Raw genomic sequence first — 27946 nt, forward strand, 5'->3', positions numbered from 1 at the left:
ACTTGAACTTAACACAAGAACATTGGTAAATGACATAAATTCCTCTCTTTTTCCAAAATAACAAATCCACAAAAAAATTATTTGTTTAACAATTACACAATTGAATGTAGACCAATATTTATAATAATTTTACAGTATTTTAAAACCATCTATTGTAGCTTGCATCAAAGGCTTTACTGAAATGGTCTGCAGTATTTCGCTGAATTTAAGCTGCCACACTTGTATAAATATGTTCAATAGCTATGCTACAACCCCTGTGTGTTCCTGTGGCCCTTGCAGGTGTATGATTGTGAGCTGGAGAAGTCTGAGGGATATGGAGAGTTCCTGGACTTCTGTGAGACCTTCGACCTGGAGAGGGGCAAAGATGACAATGATGAGGAGTCCAACATCATTGGACAGTTCAAGGGCCTGTTTAAGGTGTACCCACTGCCCTCTGACCCCAGTGAGGAGCTGCCTATGAGGGCCCTTGACAATGTGCCCTCCACGGAGCCAGAGGAGTGCATCATCAGAGTCTACGTTATCCGTGGAATTGACCTCCAACCCAATGACCCCACTGGACTGGTAATACATTTTTCCTCCACTGTTTTCGAGTAGTTGTTGGGTGGGACATGCATTGATGGGAGTCCAGATCAATTAAGTCTTGGTTAATTTAGCCCTTTTTTACCTACTCAGAAGCCAAGTGAAAATTGCTACATGCAACCAGGTCAGCAATGAAGCCTTTAAAAACCATCTAAAAAAACTACAAACCCCTCAAAGTGGGTGCTGAGAGGTGAAGGGTTTAATACTATTGTCTGATGAAATGAAAGTGATGTTCAATCAAAATAGTTATTTTTGTTGGTGATTCAGAAGAAGGAAAAGGGTGAATAAAATGATAAGATATTCGGCCTTTCTAAAGTAAAAATTAGAGAATAATAATTATTTCCTGCTCGCCGTAAGCGCTTATCAAATGAGGATGTCCATAATGGCCAGAGGGTGGTAGGTCTGAATAACATTATTGACTCAAGATTTATTATCTTAAAATGTGAATGGTGAACTGCAATTAAATCATTAAAAGTCTATAACATGTTTGTTGTTATATAAATAGCATAATATTAAAGATATGATTCCTTTTAAAACATGTTTAGTGACCCAAAACAAGTTGGCCAATAGTGTGATCCTTTGTTTGTATTGCAAATATTTTTAATTTAAAATTTCATTAAAAAATAAAAGGAGCGTTTTCTGCATAGTTTAAAGAAGCTGTTCTTTGCAAGTGATACTAATGTTTACATTTACAAAAAACCCAGTTAAGTTTTGATTTTAGTAAATCAGATTTTTCTAGAAATTTAGTTCATCATGATTTGATAACAATGCCTTCAGTATCTGAGACACCATCTTGAAAATAAGGTGGCATCCGCCTGAATTCATTCGTCTTTATGTTAAATGGCAAAGTAGCTGGGCGGCCTAAATCGCACAACATTTGATGTCTCGGCATGATAGTCCTGCAGACTCAACCATTTGGTTTCTTTTTATAGTATCAAACGTATAAATTCTTTATATTTTGTTGTATGACATTGCAGGCTGACCCGTATATAGAGATCAAGCTTGGAAAGACCAAGGTGGACAGTAGAGATGAGTACCTCCCTAACACGATCCAACCTGTATTTGGCAGGTAGGCCTCACACTTTTGTTTCCATGAAAAACATGGACAACAATACACTTGGGTAGATCTCTGAAAAAAATTTGCTTGAAGCATGTGCATAAATTGTTGTCCTAGATTAGCCTGCGCAGCCTGCACAGTCATATCATGGCCGATGCTGTCAGCCTTAGTTGATTTTTTTGTTCAAAAGAGGATTGCTGTAAACAACAAAATTCTATTAAATCAGAAAGTCTTGTCCCTTATTAGCCTGAGCAGAATGCACAGGCTTATCTGGGACAACACTATAAGCACATGCATGAAGCTTTGTTTTCAAAGAGTGTGGCATACTTATTGATGTTTGGACACTTTAATTTGTAAAAATTAAAGAAATCACCTTTTTTAAAGTGCAATGCGTGTTTTCTCATAATTTGAATTTAATGAGGTTTGTTGTTAGTATTGACGTTTGGTATTGATAACCATGCATACACTGTTAAAAGTCTTTGAATGTTTGTACAAGACAGATCCTGCAAACAATCCAATTTAACGTCTGAATGGTTGAAAACACTATAAGTACAATTGTGTGCATACCATACACAGGAAAATAAATATAGGGCAAGTTTATTTGTCCACTGTTTGTTGTAAAATCTTACACGCACCCTGTAAAAAGCAAAAAGAAATATAGTTCACCATGTTTTTCCAATATTAGGAGTGTTATGCAAAAATGAGTCATATTACATAATTGTTGACTGTAACCCCAGACTAGACTGAGCATTCACGCAGTCTGGGCAGGAACTACCTTTCCTTAAATGAGACCATGAAACTTTGTGTGATATTATAGCCAGCAGGGTAACTCCTGACCAGACTGAGCAGATGCCCAGGCTGGTATGGAGCTCCTCTTGCCGCGTATGGCATATAGAGAATACTAGGTCGGTGCCGAATAAAGGAAAGTTTATTTTGCGAGGATTAGAAAATCTGAACCATGAGACTTGGCGAGTGGTTCAGATTTTCGTGCCGAGCAGATAAACTTTGCTTTATTCGACACGGACCTAGTATTCGATTTATCCCATCAATTTTCTTAGTTGTAAATTATTTCTTTAAAAATAGAATAGGAAAATCAAACTAGACGGAAAATCCCAAAGGTATTTTAAGCAAACATGGTTTCATTAATCGTGTCGAGCCTAATACATTACAAAAAGATCAGTAACTAACCTGTTTTTCTGTTTATCATACCTCTACGTCCCTGATTTTTAAGAAAGAATGAAAAAAAGACACTAAAAAACTGCATCTTTAGCGTGAAACCACATGCATTGTGTCGTATGACGTGTTAATAATGACGTCACGAGTCACGCACTTAATATTTGTAAATAATGTTTATTTGCTTATTAGTTGCATTATGTGTTAAACATATATTACATCTTGGTATCAAATTGTTTGTTGTGTTGAATCTGATTCGATTTTACTAAAAATTATAACTTTATAGATCATTCCGAGTAATATGAACATTCTTCGCCTTTTTGACAGCTATATTTCAGCACTGCTGAAATAGAGGAAAATTTATTCCACTGTGGTTTATTTCGACAATGCACGTCTGATGATGGGATAAAAGGCACATTTTCGCACAACATTGGTCATATTTTGCAGGATGTTTGAGATTACCACAGTACTGCCACTGCACAAGGATCTCAAAATTCGGGTCATGGACTGGGATCTGGTGTCAAGTGATGACCTCATTGGAGAGACACTCATTGACCTTGAAAATCGCCTGCTGTCCAAGCACCGCGCTGCATGTGGCATACCCAAGTCTTACATGATGTGAGTCAGCAAAATGTTGTTCTGTATATAATCTTCGCTCTGTGAAAACAGGGCATTATGCCTGTGCATAAAGTGTCGTCACTGATAAGCCTGTGCGGACACTTTATGCTTTTGTTGTATTTTTCGTTTAAAGAAAGTCTCTACTTATTGCAAATCTTGTGTAGGCAGAAAGTGTCATACTGCCGACTGTTCATGCTTATCTGGGACGACATTTCCAACATGCATTAAGCCCAGTTTTCTCAGAGCAACGCTTAAAGGCGGGTCGAGTTCATCACAGCACTGTGAGTGTGCCCAAATGTCGGGTAAACATAGTTGATTTCAAGTGAAGCATATCATTTATACTGTAGCTTTAATATACACTACAAAGGTACTTTTAACTTTTCTAAACATTCCTTATCTCCATTTGTGTTCCAGTAACGGCCCAAATAAGTGGCGTGACTCGCGCCTGCCCAAGGACCTACTCGACGACTACTGTAAGAAGCGGCACATCACAGGACCTGTCTACTATGGTAACAACAGTGCCAAGGTGGGCAGACGGGTCTACAAGCTCTCAGAGTTTGGTAAGGGCAGTGTTTATTTATTTTTATTCAAATTGCTTTTCAAAGGGACTTCAAACACTTAAAGAACGTGTCTGAGTCGTAAAGTTAAAAAAATAAAAAGAGCACTTATTGATGACTTGGCTTCAAGTCGAGTGTCACTCTTACTTCCCTTTACAGAGACTGGCAAGGTATCCTCCTCTGATCTGGGACCAGCTGACCAGAGGCTTGCCCTGCACATCCTCAACACGTTTGATGTCGTCAAGGAGCATGTGGAGACTCGCGCCCTCTACAACCCCCTCCAGCCCGGCATTGAACAGGGCAAGCTTCAGATGTGGGTAGACGTGTTCCCCAAGTCACAGGGTGAGCCCGGCTCTCCATTCAATGTCAAGGCAAGGAAGCCCAAGGAGTATGTGCTGCGATGTGTGGTCTACAACACAGTGGACGTGATACTGGATGAGACGTCTATCACTGGAGAGAAGATGAGTGACATCTACGTGTCTGGCTGGCTTCAGGGTCTCGATGAGAAACAGAAGACGGATATTCACTACAGGTGATCATATGAGATCATATAAATAGTTTCTTTTGTTCAAGCTTGGCTTACCTATGATTCCCATTGAAATTTGTCTCAGTAAAGGCATTAAATAAATTAAATTTAATAATCATACATTCCAGATCTTGGTGGGACAGTCCTACTTTTGGGGTGTTTGTCTGTGTTTAAGGTCTGTTTGAAAAGCACACAAAACATCTCATTTTGTTGAGAATTTATTTTGCTAAATGTACATTCAAGTTCGGATGAGGGAAAATAGGGCTTAATTCATGTGCGTAAAAAGTCATCCCATATTAGCCTGTGCAGTCTGCACAGGCTTATCAAGGATGACACTTTCAGCTTTTACAATTTATGGAACATTCTTTTAAAGGAAGTTTATTTTAAGAAAAATCAGATTAGATGGAAAGTGTCATCCCTTATTAGCCTCACTGCACAGGCTCATTTGCTATGATACTTTACTCAAATAGCCAAGTCTAGAATAATGCTCAAATAAAATAACACCTTAATCCAATAAGTTTTAGACTGTCAAATTACACACATTAAGTATTGAAAGCCATACCTGGAGCTTTCATGTACTATGCACTTCATCAGCAGAATTATTTCTACTGTTGGGAAACGTAAACACCACTAATTGTCAAGGTGAGTGATGTTAACGTACTGTCCCAGGTAACATCACTCACCCCAACAATTAGTGGTGTTAACATTTCCCAACAGTAGAAATCATTCTGGTGATTAAGTCCATAGTACACGGACGAAAGCTCCTGGTATAGCTTTCAATACTTAGTGTGTGTAATTTGACAGTCTAAAACTTATTGGATTATCATGGAAACCACAAAGTTAAACTTTAATCGAAGAAAACAATGTAACACATTTTTCTGTTTGTACTGTGTTGAGTTCAGGTCTCTGAATGGAGAAGGGAACTTCAACTGGCGCCTGGTGTACCCGTTTGACTATGTGCCAGCTGAGAACTGTGTGGTCGTCAAAAAAAAGGTCAGTGTCAAACAAGTGCCCCAAATCAGATTTATTAAAACAGTTTAATTATTGTGGGATGTCTTCTGTAATATCTATCAGTCTTCCATTTGTTGTACAAACGTACATAATTTTTTTCAGTTTCGAATTTTGAAGTAAATTGATCATTTAAATTTTGTCTGAGTGTAAATTATTTTTAGTGGAGTGTACATTTACCCCCATCAATATTTTAAAGTGTGCACAAGTACCACATAGAGACTGGAATGTTTGTACATATAACCCACCAACATTGGAATTCGACCCTTTTCAAAATAGTGTACATTAACCTCATCAATATTGTAATAAGTGTACATTTGTCCCATCAATATCAGAATAAGTGTACATTTCAATATATAATACTGGAAGGAATATTCATTTGTCCTTCAATATAATTATAAGTGTACATTTTCGCTGATATATTCTGCTTTAAATGAAAATGCACCAACTGCACAAAAACCACAGTACTGCATATCATTATTCTCCGCAGCTTTTGACTTATCTAACGGTGGCTAAAGTGTAAGTTTAATGATAAACCTATTTATTTAGGAATACGGACAAAACCCCTCCCGGATAAAAACCCTCCCGTCATTTTCATAGGGGGCGGACGAAAACCCTCCCATGAATAAACATGGGCGGACAAAAACCATCCCATGAAAAAAACGGGGGAGGACAAAAACCCTCCCATGAAAAATCGGGACCGGACAAAAATCCTCTCGTAAAAGAAACACTTAGTGTTGCATTCATTAATTCGATAAAATTACCCATTGTGTGTATTGTGTTTTCAGGGGTATGAAATTGAAAGAAAATGTGTATCCATTAACTGTAAACATACCGCTTTCTAATGTGCATATATATCCGAGAATCCAATATAATAACAACATCAATTAAAACATAAAATGAGGCCATTTATAGACAAGTGAATTTAAATTTAGATTGAATGCAATACGATACAGTGCAACGATTAATCGCGTCATATGCTCATTCATGCAAAAAACGTGCTTTCCGGGAAGTTTCTGAAAACTTTGCGAAAATGAAAGTTAAATTCTGTTAACTATGAAAATGACGGGAGGGTTTTTATCCGGGAGGGGTTTTGTCCGTATTCCGGGTTTTTGTCCGTCCCCGTTTATTCATGGGAGGGTTTTCGTCCGGCCCCTATAAAACTGACGGGAGGGTTTTTATCCGGGAGGGTTTTTGTCCGGCATGCATTTATTTAAGCTTAGTCGCAAAAAAAGCCTTAGGCTGTTTCCTGGGTAGAACCAGTACCTTTCAAACTGTTACCTATTTGCACTGTACTACATATCACTATGCTCCCCAACTTTTGCCTCATTTAACTGTTTCATATTTGTAGGAGAAGTTCTGGAGTCTAGATGAGACAGAGCAAAGAATCCCGCCGATATTCACTGTGCAGGTCTGGGACAATGACAAGTTCTCCTTGGATGACTTCCTTGGTAACACACGGTTATTTCTCTGTGTTGCACTCATGTTTTATCTTGAACCCTTTCCCAATCATAAGCAAAGTGAAAATGGAAATATGCAACCAGTATAAAACCAGAACAGCCTGTGAGTAAGTTGCAGTCTGTTTAAGTACATTAGAAATGCAATAACTCGAGCGGGCGATTTCTCCAAAATTGGCGATTACTCGAACATTAAAGGAAGTCCCTACCATTTTCCTTTCATTTCTATATAAAAATACCCGCAATAACTCAAACATGCAATTTTCGATAACTCGAGGTTGTGTGCTGGTCCCTGAAAGGCATTTCACACCTAATTAACTGGCAATTATTCGAATACTCTTGCTCGTCTGGTCATGCTAAAAATATTCGAGTTGGGAAAACAGCGCAATCAAGCAGACAAAAAACGCTTGATTAGGTGTGAAGTTAGTCGCAGTTTGAGAAACACTGCAAATTGTCATCCTTTGTGATTCAAATAAAAGCTACACAGTTTTAATGATAAAATAATTAACAGCAATCGATAATTATGATAAAATGTATGGTATAAAAGATAACACATCAGAATTTCTTAACTGAATTCCTTATTGTCATTTGCGCTGCATCATGGCAACACAGAAAGAAAATAGTCTTACGAATTGTTAAACTCCCGAGCAATCTAGTGCCCACCCACTTGTGAAGGGATAGCTAGATCAGGAAAGCTTCTGTTTCCTATATCGAGTATATGCTACATGTACATTGAATAGTGTTTGAATATGTTTTATTAGTCCCCTACCAGTTTCAACGGAGGGAACATGTGGTTTGTGCTCCCTCTGTCTGTCTGTCCGTCCGTCCGTCACACTTTTCTGGATCCTGCGATAACTTTAAAAGTTATTAATATTTTTTCATAAAACTTGAAACATGAATAGATGGCAACATGGACATTATGCACGTCATTTCATTTTGTTTTAACTACGGCAAAAATTCTTGTTGCTATGGCAACAAATAGACTAGAAATACTGCTGAAAATGGTGGTTTTCTGGATCCTGCGATAACTTTAAAAGTTCTTATTATTTTTTCATTGAACTTGAAACATGGATAGATGGCAATACAGACAGTATGCACGTCATTTCATTTTGTTCCTATGTCAAAAATTTTGGTTGCTATGGCAACAAATTTTATTTTTTAATATTCTGACAATGGTGGAATTTCTGAAAACGGTGGAGCCGGTAGGGGACTTTTATTGCTTGGCAATAGTCTTGTTATATATGTGTTATGTTTGTATGTTGATAAAATTTAATGAATGAACGATCATTCTTGTTGTTTAGTTTAGTATACTGTAATCTTAAGCAATTTTTACTAAGCCTTTTATTTTTACTAAGCCTTTTCTTTTCCAAGCACCGTCTTACATGTAAATAAAGCGTTTGTGATCAGAAGTTAAGCATCACCAACCGAAACAGTGAAAACAAATAATACCATGGATTACTTGAAACCTGCGATCACTTGAGCATCGAGGTCAGTCCCGTGCTATCTTGAGTTACACGCAGTTTTACTGTACTTCTCATCAGTATCTTAGGGTTTGAAATGAAGCCTTATAAAACTTAAATCAATTAAACAAATTCTCAAACTTAATGTTAATTTTTAAATAGTACAAAGGGTTAAAAAGCATATCTGAGCTGCAGTAAAGGATATTTTTTAAAGGTTGACCCTGTAGCAAGTATTTTACGGCATTTTGTCCAACACGACCATAGGCGTGACAAACATCTAAAAATACATTCCTCCACTTTCAAAGGTGAGCTTAACATTTATATTGAGAATTAAATTCTAGGCCTTGCCGTTTCCGTGTCAATGATAAGGCTACACATGACTTTCAATAAAAAGGCTACACATCACTGTGTATAATATGGCTACACATCACTGATTTCAGGAACTATTGAGATGAATCTGACCAGCATGCCGATGCCAGCCAAGCGTGCAGCATCCTGTGACCTCACACAGATACCGGACATCAATATGGGCAACATGGCTGTGAAGACCGTGTCCCTGTTTGAACAGAAGAGACTCCGGGGGTTCTGGCCTGTTTATGATGAGAAGGACGGACAAAGGGTGCTCACTGTAGGTTCAGTTTTTTACTGTTTAATTCATTTCTAAACTTTGTTTGTAAAATAAACAGATAAAGCCAAATGGGTGATTTGTTTTTTTGTTGTAAAAAAAGCCTGGTATATTAAATTGCATTAACAAGAAAAGAAAATCCCATTTGTGTTGTCTACTTGAGATAAGATTAAAATGATGTAAGATAATATGGTCTGATACAATTGATTATGCTAGTGGATACATTCTGTTCTAACAGACTCATACACTTGCTATTATCTGTCCTATCCATTGGATGAATATTGAGGTGGAGAAAAAGCTGATAACTTCAAAAGAAGTCTCAACACATTCTTTTTATGTATTATTGACTGAACACATTCCTTTTCATTTGTTTTGTTGACTGAACACATTCATCTCCATATAAATTGTTGACTTAACACATTCCTCTCAATATGCATTACTGACTGAACACATTCCTCTCCATGTGCATTACTGACTGAACACATTCCTCTCAATGCATTGTTGACTGAAAACAATCCTCTACATATGGATGGTTGACGGAACACATTCATCTCCATTCCAATTGTTGAATGAACACATTTCTCTCAATATACATTTTTGAGTGAACCCAATCCTCTCTATATGAATTGTTGACTGAACACAATCCTCTTAATATGCATTGTTTACCTGAACACAATCCTAACAATATGAATTGTTGAATGAACGCATTCCTTTCAATATAAATTGTTAACCTTTGATTTGAACTTCAATCCTCTCAATATGCATTGTTGACTGAACACATTTCTCACTATATGAATTGTTGACTGAACACAATTCTATCTTTATGCATTGTTGACTGAACACATTCCTTCTCTGTATGAATTATTGACCGAATTTATTATTCATATTCATCTCCATTCCCATTGTTGACTGAACACAATCCTCTCCATATGCATTGTTGACTGAACACAATCCTCTCAATTTGAATTGTTCTGACTAACCTCTATATTATCCCATGTTTTCATTGACCAAACAAGGATTAGATAAATTTGAAGCTGTCAAATAACAAAGAAATGTCTATTTGTTACGCTTCCTAGGTATTGTTTGCATGCATGTATCCTTCGTTTATATGCAAGCCATGGTATGGATTGAGCTAAAATACGAACATGTTTCACTTCAGTGTTCACAATGACTTACTTTGTCTTGCTCTATGCAGGGCAAGGTGGAGATGGAGCTGGAGTTAATCACGAAGGAAGAGGCGGATGTGAGGCCTGCAGGCAAGGCCCGAGATGAGCCCAACATGAACCCAGTACTAGACCCGCCCAAGTAAGATCAATAATGGATGTTGAATGTTATAAACACTAGATAGTATTTCACCCCTCCTTTGCACCTGTCACCCAGTCAGTTGGTTGGTGGGTAAGTCATGAAGATTGTCTTTTGGTCAGTAGGTTAATTTTTGTCCCGCATGATATCTAGTGAAGATGACCCACAAATGTGCAAATTAGTATGACGGTTTCCACATGTCAAGATCAAAGAGGCTTGTAGTTTGAAAGTCATTTCAGCATTATACCAAGAGAACGCTCCAACATATTATCATTTTCATTGTTATGCTGGTTTCTTGGGAGGCAGAGTTTGAGGTGACCAGGTCAAAGGTCATGGTCAAATTGATTTGTTTTCTCCATAGACCATTTTTTTTTTAGCAGGATATCTATACATTACTTTGACTTATGATCATGCAATACTGGTTATTCTTCAGGAAACCTTTTAATAATAAGATTACAAGAGCCTTTTTCTGGGGAAGCTGGGCTTAATGCATGTGCGTAAAGTGTCATCCAAGTTTTTCATACTAAGCCTTTGTGGTCTGTTACAGCCGACCTGAGACGTCGTTCCTGTGGTTCACCTCCCCGTTTAAGACGCTGCGCTACATCATCTGGGCCAACTACAAGTGGTACTTCATCATCTTCCTGGTGGTGCTGCTCCTGCTGCTGCTGCTGTTCCTCTTCATCTACTCCTTCCCTGTAAGTACTCACAGACTTCGTATTTCTAAGTCTGTTATACAAGTATCTGTTATCTTCAAGTACTTTAACCGTGTCATTCATCATGCAATTAAAATAAATTACCAGAAAGGTCAACCGTGAGAAGATGTTGTAATGCATGTAACATCTGTCGCCCTACCTAAAAAGTAAACATCAGCCTTTAAGGTCAAAGGTTTAATTTTGCAATAAAACAACTTGTCCGGACTGTAACTTTGCCATTCATCATGCAGTTGAAATAGCTTACCACCATATAAAGAAGGTGTGTCACCGCTTTGGGTGAACAAGTTCAAACCAAAGGTCAAACATCTGCATGGTGCAGCTTATGAAATCATTACAAACACTATTGATAATTTGCATCAAGCTATCGATAAAAATCTCAGTAATCAATAAATTTATTGTTGCCTGAAACTGGATATATGTATTACTTTTATAAATAAAACATTAAGTAATTTGTTATTAACATTTAATATAATATATCTATATCATCACTTTCTTGATATTAAGTTTAGAGCATTTGATTACCTTGTGCTCAAATTCTTACATTAAGACACTGTGTTGATCTTATTTTCTTCATAATTTTGTAGGGAAATTTTTCAAGATGGATTTTAGGAGGAAAATAAAGTGACACAGACTATAAAGCAGCAGTTTACTGAAAGAATAAGTGATAGAGATTATAAGCAACATAAAAAAGAGCATATGGAATCTAATTATGCATGTGACCTTGGGTATCTAATGATGCAGGTGACATATGGTATCTAATTATGCATGTAACATAGGGTATCTGATGATGCAGATGGCATAGGGTATGTAAGAATGCAGGTGACATGGGGTATCAACATATGAAGGCCCCAAAAAGTGATAGATACTAAAGGCCAAATAAACAATAAGTGAAAGAGACTATAGGCCAAATGAATAATAAATGATGGAGACTATAGAATATAATAAACAATAAGTAATAGAGACTAAAGGCCAAATAAGTAATAAGTGATAAGACACTATAGGCCGAATGAATAATGAGGGATGTAGACTATAGGCCTAATACAGCATATGTACATCGACCATTTTGTGTGTTGCAGGGTAATTTCTCTGCATGGATACTTGGTGGCAAAGGCTAATAGAAGATGGGCAGTGAAAATATGTGTGCAAGACTCATGGTGCATGATGATCAAACAAAGCATGTGAACAACGAAACATTTGTGCTATATTACGGTTGTCATCATATTGCTAGCATGTAACGAAATGAAAAAAATGGTTAATCTGTTGTGTTGTGTATTTTGTATTTAAGTCATTGACAATTTTTATGTAAATTAGTATTTTAGTTAACAAATCTGTATTGTTGGTTAACTGTTAGGTCACTCTAATATTTACTTATAAAAAATTTTTTTTAGTGCAAAATGTACAGTGTGCAACGGACCTATTTGTGAATGATATGGGAAAGATTTGTAAATTATTGCCCACACTAAAATGACTCATTGTCTAAGCGTGTATGTTACATTTACAGAACAATGCATGAATATAATTTTTTTTTTTAAAGGTATTGTCCATAAAGTTTTTTTGTAAATCTTTGTACAGCTATGTATTAATAGATGCATTTACGTTTCTCTATGCACAAATTGTGATGTTTTATTAATTTGATCATTAACGGCTTCTGTTATGTGCTTAATAGTCCGTGTAAGAACTGTTTTAAAAAAGTTCTGCCTCACTCTGTGAAATCAGGGCTTCATGGGGGTTTGGAAAGTGTCATCTCACAAACTAATCAGGGGCGTCACTTTCCACCCAAACTGGAACTCCCTAAAAAGACTCCAGTTTTACGAAAAAAATACAATGAAAGCTCTAAGTGCCTTCCCTGAATAGCCTGTATTGACGACACTTTGTGCACATGCATTACGTTCCTTTTTCCCAGAGCAAGGCTCATATATATGTCTTTAGGTCTGAACTTTGAGATGAGATGTGAGGCTCATATATATGTCTTTAGGTCTGAACTTTGAGATGAGATGGGATGCTCATATATATGTCTTTAGGTCTGAACTTTGAGATGAGATGTGAGGCTCATATATATGTCTTTAGATCTGAACTTTGAGATGAGATGTGAGGCTCATATATATGTCTTTAGGTCTGAACTTTGAGATGAGATGGGAGGCTCATATATATGTCTTTAGGTCTGAACTTTGAGATGAGATGGGAGGCTCATATATATGTCTTTAGGTCTGAACTTTGAGATGAGATGTGAGGCTCATATATATGTCTTTAGGTCTGAACTTTGAGATGAGATGTGAGGCTCATATATATGTCTTTAGGTTTGAACTTTGAGATGAGATGGGAGGCTCATATATATGTCTTTAGGTCTGAACTTTGAGATGAGATGTGAGGCTCATATATATGTCTTAAGGTCTGAACTTTGAGATGAGATGCGAGGCTCATATATATGTCTTTAGATCTGAACTTTGAGATGAGATGCGAGGCTCATATATATGTCTTTAGATCTGAACTTTGAGATGAGATGCGAGGCTCATATATATGTCTTTAGGTCTGAACTTTGAGATGAGATGGGATGCTCATATATATGTCTTTAGATCTGAACTTTGAGATGAGATGCGGGGCTCATATATATGTCTTTAGATCTGAACTTTGAGATGAGATGTGAGGCTCATATATATGTCTTTAGGTCTGAACTTTGAGATGAGATGGGATGCTCATATATATGTCTTTAGATCTGAACTTTGAGATGAGATGCGAGGCTCATATATATGTCTTTAGGTCTGAACTTTGAGATGAGATGGGATGCTCATATATATGTCTTTAGATCTGAACTTTGAGATGAGATGCGGGGCTCATATATATGTCTTTAGATCTGAACTTTGGGATGAGATGTGAGGCTCATATATATGTCTTTAGGTATGAACTTTGAGATGAGATGCGAGGCTCATATATATGTCTTTAGGTCAGAACTTTGAGATGAGATTCCTATTTTGTTAACTGTATACAATGTCGCCATCTAGGTGCATAGTATTACAATAGTTGGATGGATATTTTCATTGGTTCTTGTTTCTCGTGTTTCAAAGTTCACTTTTGTTACTCATTTACTCTAGTAGCCGCTGGTGGAATTTTTTTCATGTATTTAGGCAAAGTATTTAATTGTGTTGATAGTTCAAAGGACTTCTCAGGATTTTGTTGTGACCAAAATATTGAATCAAATGCATCAGTTTTTCTCCAATTGTTTTATTTCTTATTTCATGTTACATTTTATTAGTGCATTAACACACATTTTAAAGTGTTGAGCTGTAATGTGCATTCTCCTACTAGGTGTTTCATCAACATTTCATACTTTGTATCAGTTTGTTTTATTTTACCGAAAAAACACACACACTTTTATACACTTTATTATAAACATACCTTTCCTTGTACATGATGTATGAAGGCACACTTAATTGTAAACATGCCTTTCCTTGTACATTATGGCACACATAATTGTAAACATGCCTTCCTTGTGCATTATGGCACACGTACTTGTAAACATGCCTTTCCTTGTACATCATGGCACACGTAATTGTAAACATGCCTTTCCTTGTACATTATGGAACACTTACTTTGAACTATCCTTTCATAGTTGTACATCATGGCATTATCTTTACCAATTCTTACAATTCTTTGCATGTGATTGAACACACTGGTGTGTGTGTGTGTGATATTTTTTTTAAAGATCTGATAGAATGACTGTTGTACCTTTTACATCAAAGCTATGCAAGACAAATGTTTTGTACCTTTAGTGAGATTCCTTTATACAAGCAGATACTGTAAATATTGATAACATATTTTACATGGTATGAAATGAGTTAAGAAATTATTATTAAAACCAATACAAAGGTTGTTTCACTGTTTATGTATAAGTTTTTTGTATGTTTTACTTATAACTATAATAACTCTGTTGTAGATGTATACTTATTAAGATGCAAATATTAGTGTGTTTTTACTATATATTTTTTCTCAGTCATTTTTAGGAATCTTTCTTTCACATGTTGCCAAAATAATTGCTTTTCCAGCCATTCCCAAGGGAATTTGTGTACACATTGTGAAGAGCGTTTCTCAGAAATATAGCAAATACTACTTTCTCTCAAACAATTGATGAACAATTAAACCCACTATAATTATATTATCATATAGTTAATGAAAAAGTAATTCTGCACTGTACACTTTTGTATGATGAACCTTGACATGTATATTTAAGAAAATATAAACCAATAAATTAATAACTTGTACATTTCATATAATCATTTTATTCCTTGCTGAACTATAGAATGTCAATTACGACTCTTTATTTTACTTTCAAAACAGTAAAATATCGAAACCGAAGTGTTTACTGTAATTTATGTTGTGGTCGTAATTTTTGACTTATTGTGGCTGTTTATAATGTTGAAGCCAAATGAATGTTAAATCAAAACAGCTTTACTGAGAAACTTTTTATTGGAAAGAGAATTTGATATTGCTTTTGTAGCTGATATTACGTTTGGATACATATGTTTGATAACAATCTTTAATTTTGTTAATTGTTATAGCGCTTGCCTTTTATAGCAATATACACGTTTAACTTCATACTGACTGCAATATATATAATAATATGGTTATGGTATTAAAATTCGTTTAGAAGATATCTATGTGTTTCTTTCTTTTTATAAAACAAGTATGAGCCTGGTTTTGAAAAAAACAAACTAGGTTTAATTCATTTGCGTGGATTCAAATTCCACAGGCTTATCACCAATATAATAATTTCTTTTGAAACATGATTTTCATTTAAAATACAATCGGAAAGTGTCCTCGCAGATTAACCTGTGTGGACTGCTCTTTAGTGATGACTCTTAAGACACATACATTAAGCCCAATTTTCCTAAAACGAGGCGCAGTTGAGTGATTTTCTCAGGGTTTGTCACAATTTGCTATAATTCCTTGCACTACATGTGAATGGTTGAAAGTGTAATGGCCATTTATTGAATTGCACCTAATGATGCAGGTGGCATATAGTATCTTAGTATGCAGGTGGCATACAGTATCTAAGTATACAGGTGACATATGGTATCTAATGATGCAGGTGTATAGGGTATCTAAGTATGCAGGTTACATGGGGTATATGATAATACAGGTGATATAGGGTATCTAATGATACAGGTGACATAGGGTATCTAAGAATGCAGGTTACATTGGGTATCTGATGATGCAGGTGACATATGGTATATCATGATGCAAGTGGCAAAGAGTATCTAATGGTGCAGGTGGAATAATGTATCTAATGATGAAGGTGACATATAGTTTCTAACGTTGCAGTTGGCATATGATATCTAAAGATACAGGTGACAAAGGGTATCTAATGATGCAGGTGGCATAAGTTATCTAATGATGCAGGTGGCATATGATATCTAATGATGCAGGTGGCATATGGTATCTAATGATGCAGGTGACATGTAGTTTATAATGATGCAGTTGGCATATGATATCTAAAGATACAGGTGACATATGGTATATAATGATACAGGTGGCAAATAGTATTTAACGATGCAGGTGACATGATATCTAATGATGCAGGTGACATGGGGAATCTAATGATGCAGGTGACATAGGGTATCTAATGATGCAGGTGTCATGGGGAATCTAACAATGCAGGTGACATGGGGTATCAATGATGCATGTTGCATAGGGTATCTAATGATGTAGGTTACATAGTTTCTAATGATGTATGTGGCATATGGTATCTAAATATACAGGTGGTATAAGGTATCTGATGATGCAGGTGACATATGGTATATAATGATGCAGGTTATATAGGGTATCTAATGATGCAAGTGACATAGGGTATCTAAGTATGCAGGTTACATGGGGTATCTAATGATGCAGGTGACATGGTATATAATGATACAGGTGGCAAATAGTATCCAATGACGCAGGTGACGTATGATATCTAATGATGCAGGTGACATGGGGTATCTAAGAATGCAGGTGACATAGGGTATCTAATGATGCAAGTGGCATAGGGTATCTAATGATGCAGGTGACATAGGGTATCTAATGATGCAGTTGACAGGGTATCTAATGATGCAGGTGACATAGGGTATCTAATGATGCAGGTGACATAGGGTATCTAATGATGCAGGTGATATAGGGTATCTAATGATGCAGTTGACATAGGGTATCTAATGATGCAAGTGACACAGGGTATCTAGTGATGCAGGTGACGTATGATATCTAAAAAACAGGTGATATAGGATATCTAATGATGCATGAGGCATATGGTATTTAAGAAAGCATGTGACATGGGGTATCTAATGATGCAGGTGACATAAGGTATATCCTGATGCAAGTGGCATTGGGTATCTAATGATGCAGATCATATATCGTTTCTAATGATGCAGGTGGCATATGGTATAAAAAGATAGAGGTAACATAGGGTATATAAGAATGCATGTGAAATGGGGTATATCAAGATGCAAGTGGCATAGGGTATCTAATGATGCAGATGACATATAGTTTCTGATGATGCAGGTGACATATGGTATCTAAAGATACAGGTGATAAAGGGTATATAATGTTGCAGGTGGCATAGGGTATCTAATGATGCAGGTGACTTAGGATATATCATAATGCAAGTGGCAAAGAGTATCTAATGATGCAGGTGTCCTATGGTATCTAATGATACCGGTGGTATATATATCTAATGATGAAGGTGACATATGGAATCTAATTATGCATGTGACCTTGGGTATCTAATGATGCAGGTGACATATGGTATCTAATTATGCATGTAACATAGGGTATCTGATGATGCAGATGGCATAGGGTATGTAAGAATGCAGGTGACATGGGGTATCAATGATGCATGTGGCATAGGGTATCTAATGATGTAGATGACATATAGTTTCTAATGATGTATGTGGCATATGGTATCTAAAGATACAGGTGGTATAAGGTATCTAATCATGCAGGTGGCATAGGGTATCTAAGTATGCAGGTGACATGGGTTATCTAATGATTTTGGTGACATAGGGTATCTAATGATGGAGGTGACATAAGGTATCTAATGATGCATGTGGCATATGGTATCTAATAATGGAGGTGGCATTAGGTATCTAATGATGGAGGTGGCATGTGACATAGGGTATCTAAGAATGCAGGTGACATGGGGTATCTTATGATGCAGGTGGCATAAGGTGTCTAATGATGCAGGTGGCATAGGGTATCTAATTATTTAGGTGACAAAGGGTTTATCATGATACAAGTGGCAGAGTATATAATGATGCAGGTCACATAGAGTATCTGATGATCCAGGTGACCTAGGGTATCTACTGATGCAGGTGACAAAGGGTATCTAATGATGCAGGTTGCATAAAGTATCTCATGATGCAGTTGGCATATGGTATATTAGTGTGCAGGTGACATAGGGTATCTAATGATGCAGGTGACATAGGGTATCTAATGATGCAAGTGGCAAAGGGTATCTAACGTTTGAGTTTGGATATGGGATTTAATGACGCAGGTAGCATAAGGTTTTTAATTATGAAGGTTGCACATTGTATCTTAGTATTCAGGTGGCATATCGTATCTATTTTTTAGGTGGAATAATGTTTCTAAAGATGCTAGTGGAAAAATGTTTATTATGATGCAGGTGACATAGGTATCAAATGATGCTGGTGGCATAATGTAACTAATGATGAAGATCACATAGGTATCTAATGATGTAGGTTGCATAAGTTATTTATTTTATATTTATTTTATTATAAGCAGGTATTTAAATATGCATGTGGCATAACGTATCTAATTCTGCAGGTAGAATAAGTTATCTTATTTTCAAAATGACATAAGGTGTCTTATAATTCAGGCATAACGTATATAATTATGCAGATTACATAAGATATCAATTATGCAGCCGACATAAGGTATCTAATTATGCAGGTTGCCTAATGTATCGAATGATGAAGGTAGCATAAGGTATTAAATGATGCAGGTGGTCACGATTACAGGTTTTTTAATTGTATCTTTGTGTACTTCAATTCAAATGACGAGTTAACGAAAGATTTATACGGCGAGTCTTGCCGAGCTGAGTAGGCCTCTTTGAGAGAAGTGTCGGATAAATTCAAGTACAATAACATAATAATTTATTTATCTTACAATCTTTTAAAATCTGTGGTGAGACACTATTCGCGTTTAATATTTAAAAACAATAGCCGAAACTGATTTAATTAACTGGAAAATCATTTGTGATCTTTCCCGAGTACGCCACGCAAATTTGCCATCAACAAATCCATGCAAAAGTAGAATAACAAGACAAAATACCGCTTTATGCATTCAAATTGATCAAAATGCCAAATGTTACACACGCAATTAGAACGCAGAAGGTTTTAATCAAATTCATATTCTTGTTTTACGAAAGCAAAATACGGAAAAATGGCTGTCATTTTTGAACTTACAAAATGTTTATAGATATTCTTTTATCAGCTAACAAAAACGGCCTATTCGTGAAAGAAACACATATTTAAATTCTACGTCAATATCCATCGTAGTAATACTAATAACACTTATTATGTTTACTAACCTAATAATAATAAACTTAATATCCTGGAATTATATCTCGTCACGACAACCACGTCTGTTATTGTCGGTTGCAAGTCGCAGAAGGGCTGTCACCGTACTGATTTTCCAGAACAAGGTAAATTTCCCATAAATTTTTCCACTGGAATCGGTTTTCGAAGACTGGGCACAGCAGCCAGGTGTATAAATGTGGACAACTCTTATCCAGCTTATAACATTTGGTTATCTTCATCTTTAGATCTTTTTTGGCTGGCGATTGTATATAAAACAAGAAATAAATTTAAAAAAGATATACGGCGTTGATAGTTCAATGAATGAGATCAAGGATAGCAAATGTCTTTTTCTGTGCAGTTCTTTGCTGCATCACACGCAGTATGGGCTGTTACGCGGAGTTTTCGCGGCTTATTTTACATTATTGACGATGCTGCGAAGCGGCTCGTCTAAGTTATCATACCATGAAAAAATTCTTAACAATGGCGACCTATGTAAAAGACCGAGCCAGTCCGATCGAGTTAGCTCGATTTTTCTAATCGGCATACCTCGCTGATTATAATTGATAAAAGGTTAAGGAAGCTCAGCTATAAATAGGACTGCATATTGTGGGACAAAGATTTAATAATAGTTTGAAAACGTTAATTTAAAATCAGTTATATTCAATCCATTATATGTTTATAGATCAATGAAACAACTATGCATTTTCTGTATTGTATTTGACATTTGTCGTGATTCTGTAAATAAATTGCGAATGAAAACTTGTATAATTAACGTTTAATGCGATCATGAGTGTAAAGATAACGAAATATTTCGAACCTGCCATTTGTAAACGTTAAAGCGAGTATGGTATATAAACAGAAAACAGCCTCGAATCATGTATGAAACTCGCTCTTGTGCGTGCTCTCTCATTTTGCATAGTTCATTAACTTTTCAAACAGAAATTACAGAGCCACATCAGTGCACACACTTTGTTTGATAATTCATTCGTTTTTTGGATATTGTTTCATGTTTTAAACACATATGAGGTCATATTGCGGAGATTTAGTTAACCTTACCATGACTGTGTTCATGGGCGAACTCACGTATTCAAGTCGTATTGGACTATGTGCTCATACCTACTTTCGGGAATCATCATGAAATTATTGCCATACTTTACGAACAAACGTGTTTAAGCTTAGAGAAAAACAATTATCATAAGAGAAAAATTATATGTCCATGCACATGAGCATGTGAAATCACGTCCGTAACCAAAACATCATGAACTTAGGAAAGGAAACAACGAAATATAAAGTTTGGTATAATATACATGTGTAATTTAAGAGCATGGTGTAATTAAAGAGCATGTAAGGTTTTGAATATATCTGTTACGTAACGTAATGTTATAACCCACAAACGTTTTATTGTAACATATCGTTTTTTTTAAGATAAGCGGTACAGAAAATACACGTCGAATATCTTTTTAAAGATATTTCTTGTTATATTTGATCGAGAATGTAACCCGCCTCTCAGTTTCGCTGAATGGGTCAAGTTCCCCACGGGTACTACTTTCCCGCTGCCTCATTTTTTTCAAACCCGTAATATAACGTTTGGTATGATAAACATGTGAAATTAAAGAGCATGGTGTAATTAAAGAGCATGTCAACTTTTGAATATATCTGTTACGTAACGTAATTTTATAACCCACAAACGTTTTACTGTAACATATCGTTTTTATAAGATAAGCGTTACAGAAAATACACGTCGAATATCTTTTTAAAGATATTTCTTGTTATATTTGATCGAGAATGTAACCCGCCTCCCAGTTTCGCTGAATGGGTCAAGTTCCCCACGGGTACTACTTTCCCGCACCCTCATTTTTTTTCGAACCCAAATTTTTTCGAACCCAATTTCTTTATTCCCAATTTTTTTCGTACCCAAATTTTGTTTCGTACCCAATTTTTGTTGGTACCCAAATGTTTTTTCGTGACCAAATTTTTTTCGTACCAAATTTTTTCGTACGCAAAATTTTCGTACCGACGTACACAATTGTGGTGATGTATATAAACTTAAATTGATGTTTTTATATCCATCCTCTTCAAAAGCATTGTCACACCAGTGCTGTCAGTACTTTGATTACATATTGCTGGTCATAAACCTATAGATACAAAACAGAAAACCATAAGAAGAATGGAAGTGAAATTAAAACATATGAATCAACCGGCCACACGCGAAGTATCCGTATTTATAGGCGCGTTCTTCGAACAAACCTGTTTAAGTGGTTTGTCGGGCATTGCTATGTATTTGATTCGATTATTAACAGTATCGAGAATCATCGCGCTCATGCTTAATACATTAGTCAATATGGCGGAATAATTTTTGTTAAATTAATCAAAAATCATATTTATCATTGAATTGTTGAAAACACATTAAGAATCTATTATTGTACCATAATTATATTGCTGAATATCTTCATTTAAACATATTTCTGGTCTAAAGAAAATTCCAGGTCACCTAGTTCACGAATAGCGTCTTATTATATAACGATTATTTTCCTGGCCGCGAACTCCGGTGATGACCTGTATATACTAGTAAACTCTGACATTCACACACTGGCCGCGTATTGACCCGATACCTCGCGGGTTGAAATGCACTGCATTAAAGTGAGGCCTCGCTTCCACTGCTCTTAATACTTTTACATTTTAACATGTTGACAGGAATATGGAAGTAAGTAATAAATATGAGAACTGGCAATCCTCTGAAAATAAAAGGTGCACGCACAAACTGTATTGATGTCGAGAATTGAGTGTAAAACTGTTCTTATCTATAAAGACATTTCATTAGAGATAAAATTGTTTCATGCAGTAAAACAGTGTTACAAAGACGCGGATATGTTTCCAGTGTTCTGGCGGTATACTCAAATCACCCAATGGAATAAATGAAGTGTATTCATTCGTACCTATCCGCGGGAAATTTTATTTGAATTTAATTGGACACTTACAAAGGTCAGATAAGGTGAAAAGCTGGCTAAATACAGCTACGCCGAAAAAATAGATATCTGAATAGGTGCTCGTTTCGGCTAAGTTATGGATAAGATGCAAGGATATCTGACTGCGGTTTTTCCAATTATAAATATATCTTTAGGGTTTCTTTATGAGAATAAAGAATGTACTTACAAAATGTCGGGCATCGACAGACCAAATGATAGACGACTGTGAGAATTTGACGCATGGACAGATTTATAGAAAGAAGAAATATTCGGACGATTTAGTCCTTCAGCCAAGTACCCAAAATTGAGGTGGGGTGTACCAGTAAGGGGGGCAAAACTACACCTATGTATCTTGGAAGATGCATGCCAGTAGCATATGAAAATGGTTGATAACAGTCTGGTACTGGCAGCTTTTGGTTGTTTTTTCTCCTTTGAAGATGGGGCCTCAATCAGCTTAATTTTCATAAATTGTCTGGCAGAAATTGAACCGAAGTAGGGTCAATATACACTTTGACCCCCAACAAATTGCTACAAAACGTATTTTAACTGATCCTGGTAGGGAAGAAGGTCCTTAAAAACATATTAAAAGTTTACCAAAATCGCACCTCCGGTAAGTTTTTTTTTTCAAGATGGCCGCCAAGATGGCCGCAAAGACCTATTAATGATCGTAACTATGTAACTATCCAATCAAATTTAATGAATTTGGTTTCTATACCTAGATTTCAAGGGGCAAAGAACAAATTAATGATCATCCGAAATTGTTTAAGTTTAATTTAGTACACACAAATTCAACATGCCGTCAAAAATGGCCGCCAAGATGGCCGCCAAAACCTATTTATGATCATAACTATGTAATTATCACCTTAAATTTGATGAATTTGGTGTCTATACCTAGGTTTCAGGCGGCATAGAACACATTAATATCATCAGACATAGTGTAAGTTAATTATGTTACACAGAAATTTAACATGGCGTCCAAAATGGCCGCCAAGATGGCCGCGAAGATGGTCGCCAAAACCTATAAAATGATAATAACTTTGTCACTATCCACTCAAATTTGACGATTTTGGTGTCTATACATAGGCTTCAGGGGGCAAAGAACACATTTTAAGATTATCAGACATTGTTTAAGTTTATTTTATTACACACAAATCCAACACAGCGTCCAAAATGGCCGCCAAGATGGCCGCCAAGATGGCCGCCAAAACATAATAATGATTATAAAATATAACTATGTAACTATCCACTAAAATTTGATGAATTTGGTGTATATAATCAGGTTTTAGAGAGCAAACAACACATTAATATCACATTTATATCATCAGACAAAATGTAAGCTAATTATGTTACACAGAAATCCAACACGGCGTCCAAAATGGCCATCAACACAATACGAAGGACCACAAGTCCGTCCATAACTTGTTACACAAACGTTATGGTTGTTATGTAAAATTCCATAGTTTAGGTAACAAGAAACACTACAATCGAATTGAGGTTATCACTAAGGAGTTGAATAATCATAAAATCCAATTAACGACATTTGGAAGAGAATGAACCAGCACATGACTTCATGACAGGATCAGGTTTTACTAACTTCTGTAGACTTGATTTTTACCGTTGCTGAAAATCATTGAAGATTAATTATAGCCTGAAAAAGCACGAGTTCTTTCAAAAGGTTAATATTATACACTTAGCGTTCTTTTGACTATTTATTTACATACAAGCGGAAGTAGATGGTCTTATTGTCCCTTTCGGAGTAATGCAGGATCAAGATGAGCAAATCTGTATCCTCGCCCCCCACGCGGAATCGTTATACTGTATTTAACAATTTGAACGCCTGCATCCCCTAAAGACAGAAACAACATAGCATCCCATTTTAGTTAGAGTTGTGCTGATCAGAGCAATCATGCCGACATTGTTTCTGTCACGAGACAAAAAGTCTTCCTTTTTTACATGAGCATGCTGTTTCTTTGCTGAAACTCACAATAATATTCACGTTTCCGGTGCGTTTTGTTATAATCACCGCCATCGAACCCCACTGTCGCTTGTCCGTAATGCCTTTCACTGAATCTACACAAGACTCGGCTATTGCGTTATATGAGTCGCCCTTCTCCATGGTTAACGATGCAGCAAAGTGCCACCATCATGCATCTGTTTCATGAATACAGTTCATCACAGCCTCACATGATGTGTCTACGGCATACTATAAAATTGCCTAAGCGATTTGAGGCTTATCTGCTGTACAAAGTATGTTCTTGGCTTCAAAGAAGGCAGCAGGATGGGAGCTCAGTTCATAGACAAAACGACTACAAGGGAAGGATCTCCATATTTTGACACTACAGAAACGCTGGAACAGAAGAGCAGGATTAAAAGAACTGTCAGAAGCGATCTTAACAGCCAAGCTATTCCAAAGAGATTCGGCTCTGTATTTTCTCGTGAATTTATGAGCTAAGACCGACTTTCCTATGATATCTCTTATGATCGTTTTCCCAACCGCCTCAATTGCATGAACATTCACATGTGACCCAGCCACTATCCCATTGACCATGTTTCTGAGAGTAGTCAGCTGTGTATGGTGATCAGGTTGTAATCTGTGTTTGCATTTTCTCTAGATCACAAGAATCCCCTATGATGCACGCTTCAATTGAGTCTTTCTGTTGTGTACTTGAAGTATAGGTCAAGTCTGTGAAATCCTGCATCGCACTGTTGTGCTCGGATGTTGCAGATAGGGTCCAAGGAGTTTGCATTTCCTCAGTCATTCCACTGCCGCGAGTTAGATCACATGTGCTCTATAAAAACATCACCAATGTTTGCTCAATAACAAGATCAAGTCCTATCCCAGCCCAGCACTGATGGCTCCTACAAACAACGTGAACACCAATACCGAACTTTCGATAAACGTCCGGGTGCGTTTCTTCTAGGTTGCTTATTTGCTGCAGATATATGTAGTAATACGCAGATTGCATGTATTGTATCCAGCAGCAGCAAAGATGGATAGCAAATTGGGCACTGCCTAATGCATCAACCAACACCCTGTACGATATGCTTTAATCAACACCCTTGAATTGTTAATCATCAGCTAATAATTCTGCCATACTATGCTTGTCTTTGAGGTCTGGGCAATTTCATGTTTCTACTTCTCTGTAGCCCTCTCGAGTTTGATCAAAATCGCATAACATATCATCTGCTAGCGTCGTTTTGCCCCTCAAAAGGGAAGAGTACAAATCCTTGGCATGATCCAGCAGCATCTGAATGTCAGGATCTTCCTGGGTCATTTCGGCTGAAAGCTGGCTGTGTATGCACTTTTCAACAAGAAGATGGTCCCGTGAAGCCCTCTGGACAGCTTTTTGTGTCACAATGTGCACAAATGCATTTCTCAATAGACAGCCTAAAGTATGTTTTGAGAACGGTTTCTTCCATGAGGGATACTCCCCCCACCCCCCCCCCCCGCAAGTTCATACGTTTATAAAACATCCCAAATTCTGAACAACATTTTCAACTACTTTGTGGCGCATCAATGATGATTTCGGCAGCTTTCCAATACAAGGGTTGGTCAAACGTTACAATGGTGTGAAGGTTGTGGCAAGGTTGCAAACTAAGACTTATGTTGACAGAATGCATGCTTTGTCCCCATTGTACATATTAATCGTAGGCAAGAATTTGACTGACAACAGCCGAGGCTACTGGCTTTGCTGATGCAAGATACGCATCATTCCCTGCCAATTAAGTGTTGCCTGAAGCTGAAATATCGACCCTTATCAAAATCCAGAAATTGCGGCAGGTCCAAACTATGGCGTTTCACATAACAAGCGTCACGTCAAAAGTAATGGACTTGCGGTCCTTCGTATTGTGTCATTGGACGCCATGTGAGATATCTGTGTAACATAATAAACTTAAACTATGTCGGACAATCGAAATGTGTTCTTTACCCCTCGAAACCTCGGTATAGACAACAAAATCATCTAATCTGAGTGGATAGTTACATAGTTATGATCATTAATAGGTTTTTGTGGCCATCTTGGCGGCCATTTTGGACGCCATGTTGGATTTGTGTGTAATATATTAAACTTAAACAATGTCTGATAATCTTAATGTGTTCTTTCCCCTCTTGAGACCTATGTATATCCACCAAATTTGAGTGGATATTTACTTAGTTATTATCATTAATAGGTTTTGGCTGGCACCTTGGCGGCCATTTTAGACGCCATGTTGGATTTGTGTATACTATTGTAAACTTAAACAATGTCTGATGCTCTTTATGTGTTCTTTGCCCCCTGAAGCCTATGTATAGACACCCAATTCATTAAAGTTGAGTGGATAGTTACATAGTTATGATCATTTAAAGGTTTGGGTGGATATCTTGGCGGCCATTTTGGACGCCATTTTGGATTTGGGTGTAATAAAATAAACTTATACAATGTATGATTATCTAAATGTGTTCTTTGCCCCTTGATACCCATATATAGCCATCAAAATATTCAAATTTTAGTGGATATTTACATAGTTATGATCATTTATAGGTTTTTTGCGGCCATTTTGAACGCCATGTTTGATTTGTGAGTATCATTGTACACTTAAACAATGTCTGATAATCTTAATGTGTTTTTTGCCCCTTGAAACTTAGAAATAAACACTAAATTCATCTAATTCGATTGTATGGTTACATAGTTGTTATCACTTATAGGTATTGGCGGCCATCTTGGCGGCCATCTTGAAAAAAAACTTTCCGGAGGTCCGATTGTGGTAAAATTTTGATATGTTTTAAAGAAGCTTCTACCCTACCAGGTTAAGTTTAAATACCTTTTGTAGCAAATTTTTTGGTGGTTGAAGGTATTTTTTCATATATTGACCCTACTATTTTGGAGGCTCGCTAGTTTTTAGGAACTGTTCTTGCAATCTCATTAATATTCATAGATATGCAAATGTACTAATTTGCATATTTAGCTGCAGATCATACTAGGTAATAATCATAATCTTCATTTTAACACCAAACTTTTTTTCTATAACCAATTTTGAAGAAATATTTGAGAATCATACTAGTTAAACTAGCTATTTAGTCAAAGCCTGACGGTTGCCATAGAAACAGCTCAATAATAACTTATAGCTGCCCAACTGAGATTGTTATCACACATTTTGTTTCTTTATATTGAGTATACAATCAAGTAAGATAGGTGTTGTTTTGCCCCCCTGAGTGGTACACCCCAACCCATCTGGCTGATAAGACTAATTGCGATTTACACCGGACATCATCGACTGCACAGAAAGACAGATCAGGCTCCAAAGACCAACTGCATGGAGTCAACACTTGACACTTGAGGCAACAAATATTGATAACTCTGAG

At 36.6% G+C, this 27946-nt stretch overlaps 1 protein-coding gene across 1 annotated transcript in view; it reads left to right on the top strand.

Annotated features, from left to right (window-relative positions):
- Positions 1–15723, top strand: part of LOC127840904 (myoferlin-like) — a 141386-nt gene extending 125663 nt beyond the window's left edge. The window contains 12 exon segments of the mRNA XM_052369363.1: positions 280–561; positions 1557–1648; positions 3257–3427; positions 3842–3987; positions 4144–4516; positions 5413–5503; positions 6870–6969; positions 8876–9063; positions 10256–10365; positions 10910–11057; positions 12152–13326; positions 13465–15723. Of these exon segments, the coding sequence (XP_052225323.1) occupies positions 280–561; positions 1557–1648; positions 3257–3427; positions 3842–3987; positions 4144–4516; positions 5413–5503; positions 6870–6969; positions 8876–9063; positions 10256–10365; positions 10910–11057; positions 12152–12190 (1740 nt within the window). The 3' untranslated portion in view covers positions 12191–13326; positions 13465–15723.
- The last annotated feature ends 12223 nt before the right edge of the window (positions 15724–27946 follow it).

Source organism: Dreissena polymorpha, chromosome 8 (genome assembly GCF_020536995.1).
Source record: "Dreissena polymorpha isolate Duluth1 chromosome 8, UMN_Dpol_1.0, whole genome shotgun sequence".
Taxonomy (NCBI): Eukaryota; Metazoa; Mollusca; class Bivalvia; order Myida; family Dreissenidae; genus Dreissena; species Dreissena polymorpha.